Genomic DNA, 7,874 nt, shown 5'->3' on the forward strand with positions numbered 1-7,874 from the left:
ATAAACCAATAAATAAATCTTAAAGGAGGACTGAACAGAGAGAAATGCCCGTAAATAACAGTGCTAAATAAGGAAATGTGTGCAGGTAACCATAAGCAGAAAGTAGAAATATGCCTGCAGAGTGCAGTAAGTCAGTAAATGAAAAATTAGAGTGTAGAGAAGACGAAAGGCAGAAAACGCCGAATCAAATAAACTGAAAGGATTCGGCGGAGGTGTAGTACAGAAGCACAAGCGAGGCGGAGCTATAGAACAGATGAGGAGAGAAACGCTCGTAGAAGTAGCAAGAACCAAGAGACAGGTAACAAGGGAAGAAATTAGGTAAAGCACAAAAGGTAGGCACACGGAAAGCAAAAGGTAGCTGCAAGGATGGTCGGCAAGGAGGAAATATCCAACAACGAAGTTCCACACGAACCGGAGCGATGTGTACAGATACAACGCATCGGTTTGGGGGAGGAGTCAGAATTTAAAGATACGGCCACCATCTTGAATGAGGACTAGAGCGCTCGCAAGTCAATGTTTCCAGCGCTTCCAAACCTTCCATTCTCCGTTCCTGACAGTATACCCCCGTCTTCTCGGGGGACCCCCTGGTTTGCCCGGATGAAGGCGATGGAACCTCTGCACAAGGCTTTTGGCATGTATATGGCTCACAGGTTCCCATGTCCTCTCTTCCACTGGATAACCCTTCCAATGAACCAAATAGTGCAACCGTCCCTTGTGGTATCTGGAATCGACAAGACGAGACACCTCATATTCTTCTGGCGTAGAGCTCACCTGAGCACGCGTCTTGAACACAGGTCTCTTAAAAGGGTCATCCTTATGTTCCTTGAGAAGGGAGACGTGGAAGATGGGATGTACCCTTCTGAGATATTCAGGTAGCTTGATCCTATATGCAACAGGGTTGATCTGTTGAAGAATGGGAAATGGCCCAAGGAAACGAGAGGAGAACTTCCCCTTATGAACCCATCTGGGTAGAAATCTGGTGGACAACCAGACAAGCTGCCCTATCTTCCAGCTCGGGTTGGCAGTACGACTCTTGTCTGCCCATTTCTTGTGTGTAAGTTGACTCGCTTGGTGTGCTTCCTTAGCGAGTCTGTGTACCTCCTGTAGGTCCTGTAGCACACCATCCAACGCCGGAATCTTGGTAGAAGGAGGATTAAGCCAGGGTAAATGTTGAGGATGATATCCGTAGGTACAATAGAAAGGACTCATCTGGATCGAGGTATGGAGAGAGTTATTGTAGGCGAATTCTGCCTGTGGGAGGAAACGATACCACTCTTCTTGTTGCGGACTGCAAAAACACCTGAGGTACTGTTCTAGGCTGGCATTTAATCTTTCCGTTTGGCCATTGCTCTGTAGGTGGTATCCAGAAGAGAGTGCCTTGTGAATCCCTAGAACTTGGCAGAGAGAAGCCCAGAACTTGGAAGTGAATTGGGGTCCTCTGTCCGACACTATGGTCCTGGGCAAACCATGTAGACGGACTATATCCTGAAGGAAGGTTGCGGCCATTTCGGAGGCTGAAGGAACCTGTTTAAAGGCCGAAAAATGGGCGAGTTTGCTAAATGAGTCAACTGTCACCATAATCGTAGTCATGCCATATGACGGAGGGAGGTCTACAATAAAATCAGTAGAGATGTGTTCCCAAGGATTGTCCGGTAAGGGTTCTTGCTGAAGTAGCCCCAGAGGTCTTCCCGTTCGGTGTTTGTTAGATGCACAGACCGAACAAGTGGAAACGTACAGGCTTACGTCTCTTCTTAAGGTCGGCCACCAGAAACCCCTCCGTATCAGATCCAAAGTCTTCCTGATTCCGGGATGTCCAGATAAAGGAGTGTCATGACACCAGGAAAGAATCTGATCTTGTAGCTTCTTAGTGGGAACATAGAGAGCTCCTTCATGATAATACAATCCGTCCTTATCTTGAATGACAGTTGACGGAAGCTCAGTACCCATCTGATACTGTGGAATGAGGTCTTGAAGAAATGAAACAGTTGAAGCCAATACCTTGAGATTAGGGAAAACCAATTTGTGTCCCGTGTAGGAGCCAGAGGTATCCCCAAGGCTTCTTGACAAGGCATCAGCCTTCATGTTCTTGGTACCAGGTAAGTATGTAATTACAAAATCATATTGTAAAAAGAAATATGCCCATCTGGCATGCCTGGCGTTGGAACATTCCAACTGTTGTAAAACCCGAAGGTTACGATGGTCTGTTCTAATAGTAAACGGATGAATAGCTCCCTGTAAAAGATGTCTCCACTCTTGACAGGCCAGTTTGATAGCCAATAGCTCCTTTTCAATCACAGAGTAGTTGCGTTCACTACAGGTAAGTGTCTTGGAGTAATAAGCTATCGGATGTTCATAGTCGTCATCTGACCTTTGAAGCAGAACTGCTCCCACCGCCCCTGTAGAAGCGTCTGTTTCCAGAAAGTATGGTCGATTCTGATCTGGTTGGACCAGAATGGGGGCTGTGGAAAAACATTCTTTTAGAAAACAGAAGGCTTTTTGGGGCCCTTCATTGAATACAAACTTGACTCCTTTCTTCAATAGAGAGGTCAGTGGAAGTACCTTGTTAGAAAAGTTGGGAATGAACCTTCGATAAAAATTGGCCAATCCTAGGAAGCTTTGGAGTTCTTTGATATTGCCAGGATTTCTCCATTCTCTGATAGCCTTTACCTTACTGGGGTCCATCTCGATACCTTCTTTGGATAAGATATATCCTAGATAGGACACGGACGTAGTTTCAAATGAGCATTTCTCCGGCTTTACCAGTAGTTGATGGAATTGCAGAGGCTGTAAGACTAGTCTGACCAGTGACCTGTGCTCTGATAGAGTCTTGGAAAAAATGAGGATGTCGTCCAGGTACACTACCACTGATACAAACAGCATATCTGTGAATATCTTGTCCATATACCTTTGGAAAACAGCCGGTGCATTCACAAGACCAAATGGCATCACTCGGTATTCGAAGAGTCCAAAAGGGGTACGGAACGCTGTCTTCCACTCGTCCCCCTTCTTGATCCTCAAAAGGTGGTAAGCCCCTCTTAGGTCAAGCTTGGTAAAGAACACCGCCCCATGTACGGCCTCCAAGATGTCCCGGATCAAAGGCATAGGATACCTATCTCGAATGGTAACCTTGTTGAGCCCCCTGTAGTCTATACAAGGGCGTAGCTCTGCTGAGTCCTTTTTAGGTATGAAGAACAAGGAAGCCCCGCAGGAGGATCTGGACTCTTGGATGAGTCCGTTTTGAAGATTTGCATCGAGGTATTCTCTCAGAGCCTTCCTCTCTGGTAGAGACAACGGGTACATCCTCCCAAAGGGCACCACCGCCTCAGGTATTAAGTCTATACCACAATCCTCTGTTCTATGAGGCGGGAGTTGACGGGGAACTGCATCCAGGAACACCTCTGAGAATTCTTGATAATGGATGGGCACTGATGCCACTGTGATTAGAACTGGAGTACTGTTTCGGTCATATGCTAAAGTGTTGGACGTTGAGGACAAGCTCATGCAGTGAGATTTACAAAATGTAGAATTGAAGACTACCTTGTTAGCCATCCAATCAATTAGAGGGTTGTGCCTCCTTAACCAAGGAATGCCAATGACCAACGGAAAATGAGCTGCCCTGATCTGATTGAATACCAGGAACTCCTCGTGATGGCCTAACCTCATTCTCAACGGAGTGGTCTCCTTGGTAATAGGTCCCGAAGATAAGGGTCTTCCGTCCACCCCTTCCACCGGAATAGGAGCGGCTTTAGATCTTGTTGGAACAAAATGTTCTGCTGCCCACTTGGAGTCGATAAAATTCCCTGCTGCTCCACAGTCAAGCATGGCGAGTACCTCTGTGGGACCTGCATCAGACAGCCATAAGTCAACTCGAAACACCATTAGACTGTTGTCATCCGGAGTGGTTACTGCTCTTTTGTAGTTGCAAGGGTGCTTGTTACTCCCCCCGAAACCTCCCTTGCTGTAGATCGGGGGTTGAAGTTTCCCTGTCGTCGAGGTGGCACCTCAGGACAGTCTCTCAAAAAGTGCTTCGAGGAGCCACAATACATACACAGTCCAGCCTCTCTTCTTCTTCTCTTTTCTTCTTGAGTGAGAGGTCCCCGGGCCGCCCCTATCTGCATAGGTTCTTCAGGAGGATGGGTAGCTCTGGTGGGAGGGACAGGAGAGGGGAGGCCAGTTGGCTGCGGAACGCCTCGGGTTCGTCTTCTTTCTAGTCGTCTTTCTTGTAGACGAAACTCAATCTGAAGAGATAATGTAACCAGATCTTGAAAGGATGCAGGTCTCGCCACTCGGGCCAGCTCATCCTTGATTTCATCACGAAGGCCACGTCTGTAGATGGTTTGCTGAGCGGAATCAGGCTAATCTGCCTTGGCTGCCAACCTCTGGAAACGAGTCAGATAGGTTTGTACGTCAGTGTTTCCCTGGCTGACATCTAGGATAGCTTCTAGAGAGGAATAGAAGACTTCTGGTTGGTCGAAACGTTCTTTAAACACCTCTATGAAACGATCATAGTCTCCCAAAATCGGTTCGTTTCCGGTGACAAACGGTGTGGCCCATGAAAGCGCATTACCCATTAGGTTTGCAATTATAAACCCGACCTTAGATCTAGCAGTCTCATAAGCATGAGGTCGAAAGGCAAAATACACCTTACATGCGTCAATAAAGTCCTTCAGCCCTCCCGGGTGACCATCATATTTGCCAAAGGAGAGTGGCATTGTAGGCAGGTCTCCCCTGTCATCACGATGCAACACAACCTGTTGTCGGAGGGCTATGTTCTCTGTTCTCAAAGCCTGGACCTCCATGGTAAGGTTTTGCATCGCTGCTACCAATTCTTGATATTGTTCTAACGATGCCATGGTAGATATTGGGCGTTGTATGCTGTCAAGATTGGAGGCCTTATCCCGTCCCTCCTCACCTGAATCCTCTGTGGCAGATTCCTTCGGATTCAACTCCGTCTTCTTACGGTCCTTCCTCCTTACAGGAGTCTTGTTCTTTGATGTCTTGGCTTTCTTGTTGTGCAAATAGGGTCTAGCCCCTCCGGAGGCCACCGCGGCAGAGATAGAACCCTGTCCGCAGGGAACCCCAGGGGGCCAGACCTAAATCAGGGAAAAAGCACGAAGGCAGAAAAAACCCTGTTTCCAGATGGGTTCTAATAAGGAGTGGAGAATTCCGTTCACAAGTAATTGAAGTCTGGCTGCTGCTGATAGCTGAAGTAGTGGACCTCTGAAGAGAGCCAGTTAAGCCCTGCGATGACAGTAGGGCGAAGCACACAGAGGAAAGATACAGGAAACAAATAAACCAATAAATAAATCTTAAAGGAGGACTGAACAGAGAGAAATGCCCGTAAATAACAGTGCTAAATAAGGAAATGTGTGCAGGTAACCATAAGCAGAAAGTAGAAATATGCCTGCAGAGTGCAGTAAGTCAGTAAATGAAAAATTAGAGTGTAGAGAAGACGAAAGGCAGAAAACGCCGAATCAAATAAACTGAAAGGATTCGGCGGAGGTGTAGTACAGAAGCACAAGCGAGGCGGAGCTATAGAACAGATGAGGAGAGAAACGCTCGTAGAAGTAGCAAGAACCAAGAGACAGGTAACAAGGGAAGAAATTAGGTAAAGCACAAAAGGTAGGCACACGGAAAGCAAAAGGTAGCTGCAAGGATGGTCGGCAAGGAGGAAATATCCAACAACGAAGTTCCACACGAACCGGAGCGATGTGTACAGATACAACGCATCGGTTTGGGGGAGGAGTCAGAATTTAAAGATACGGCCACCATCTTGAATGAGGACTAGAGCGCTCGCAAGTCAATGTTTCCAGCGCTTCCAAACCTTCCATTCTCCGTTCCTGACAGTATACCCCCGTCTTCTCGGGGGACCCCCTGGTTTGCCCGGATGAAGGCGATGGAACCTCTGCACAAGGCTTTTGGCATGTATATGGCTCACAGGTTCCCATGTCCTCTCTTCCACTGGATCACCCTTCCAATGAACCAAATAGTGCAACCGTCCCTTGTGGTATCTGGAATCGACAAGACGAGACACCTCATATTCTTCTGGCGTAGAGCTCACCTGAGCACGCGTCTTGAACACAGGTCTCTTAAAAGGGTCATCCTTATGTTCCTTGAGAAGGGAGACGTGGAAGATGGGATGTACCCTTCTGAGATATTCAGGTAGCTTGATCCTATATGCAACAGGGTTGATCTGTTGAAGAATGGGAAATGGCCCAAGGAAACGAGAGAACTTCCCCTTATGAACCCATCTGGGTCGAAATCTGGTGGACAACCAGACAAGCTGCCCTATCTTCCAGCTCGGGTTGGCAGTACGACTCTTGTCTGCCCATTTCTTGTGTGTAAGTTGACTCGCTTGGTGTGCTTCCTTAGCGAGTCTGTGTACCTCCTGTAGGTCCTGTAGCACACCATCCAACGCCGGAATCTTGGTAGAAGGAGGATTAAGCCAGGGTAAATGTTGAGGATGATATCCGTAGGTACAATAGAAAGGACTCATCTGGATCGAGGTATGGAGAGAGTTATTGTAGGCGAATTCTGCCTGTGGGAGGAAACGATACCACTCTTCTTGTTGCGGACTGCAAAAACACCTGAGGTACTGTTCTAGGCTGGCATTTAATCTTTCCGTTTGGCCATTGCTCTGTGGGTGGTATCCAGAAGAGAGTGCCTTGTGAATCCCTAGAACTTGGCAGAGAGAAGCCCAGAACTTGGAAGTGAATTGGGGTCCTCTGTCCGACACTATGGTCCTGGGCAAACCATGTAGACGGACTATATCCTGAAGGAAGGTTGCGGCCATTTCGGAGGCTGAAGGAACCTGTTTAAAGGCCGAAAAATGGGCGAGTTTGCTAAATGAGTCAACTGTCACCATAATCGTAGTCATGCCATATGACGGAGGGAGGTCTACAATAAAATCAGTAGAGATGTGTTCCCAAGGATTGTCCGGTAAGGGTTCTTGCTGAAGTAGCCCCAGAGGTCTTCCCGTTCGGTGTTTGTTAGATGCACAGACCGAACAAGTGGAAACGTACAGGCTTACGTCTCTTCTTAAGGTCGGCCACCAGAAACCCCTCCGTATCAGATCCAAAGTCTTCCTGATTCCGGGATGTCCAGATAAAGGAGTGTCATGACACCAGGAAAGAATCTGATCTTGTAGCTTCTTAGTGGGAACATAGAGAGCTCCTTCATGATAATACAATCCGTCCTTATCTTGAATGACAGTTGACGGAAGCTCAGTACCCATCTGATACTGTGGAATGAGGTCTTGAAGAAATGAAACAGTTGAAGCCAATACCTTGAGATTAGGGAAAACCAATTCGTGTCCCGTGTAGGAGCCAGAGGTATCCCCAAGGCTTCTTGACAAGGCATCAGCCTTCATGTTCTCGGTACCAGGTAAGTATGTAATTACAAAATCATATTGTAAAAGGAAATATGCCCATCTGGCATGCCTGGCGTTGGAACATTCCAACTGTTGTAAAACCCGAAGGTTACGATGGTCTGTTCTAATAGTAAACGGATGAATAGCTCCCTGTAAAAGATGTCTCCACTCTTGACAGGCCAGTTTGATAGCCAATAGCTCCTTTTCAATCACAGAGTAGTTGCGTTCACTACAGGTAAGTGTCTTGGAGTAATAAGCTATCGGATGTTCATAGTCGTCATCTGACCTTTGAAGCAGAACTGCTCCCACCGCCCCTGTAGAAGCGTCTGTTTCCAGAAAGTATGGTCGATTCTGATCTGGTTGGACCAGAATGGGGGCTGTGGAAAAACATTCTTTTAGAAAACAGAAGGCTTTTTGGGGCCCTTCATTGAATACAAACTTGACTCCTTTCTTCAATAGAGAGGTCAGTGGAAGTACCTTGTTAGAAAAGTTGGGAATGAACCTT

General features: G+C 47.2%; 1 protein-coding gene across 1 annotated transcript; it reads right to left on the reverse strand.

Annotated features, from left to right (window-relative positions):
* Window positions 1-4,355: 4,355 nt before the first annotated feature.
* On the reverse strand, window positions 4,356-4,853 carry LOC138505160 (protein LDOC1-like). The gene has a single exon (XM_069625433.1). The coding sequence runs from the start codon at window positions 4,851-4,853 to the stop codon at window positions 4,356-4,358; it is 498 nt and encodes a 165-aa protein (XP_069481534.1).
* Window positions 4,854-7,874: the final 3,021 nt, after the last annotated feature.

The sequence above is a fragment of the Ambystoma mexicanum genome, chromosome 11 (genome assembly GCF_040938575.1).
Source record: "Ambystoma mexicanum isolate Mex_15411 chromosome 11, UKY_AmexF1_1, whole genome shotgun sequence".
Classification (NCBI taxonomy): domain Eukaryota; kingdom Metazoa; phylum Chordata; class Amphibia; order Caudata; family Ambystomatidae; genus Ambystoma; species Ambystoma mexicanum.

Excerpts from the sequence above, each read along its gene's own strand:
- LOC138505160 (XM_069625433.1), bottom strand. The coding sequence starts at position 4,853 with ATGGCATCGTTAGAACAATATCAAGAATTGGTAGCAGCGATGCAAAAC.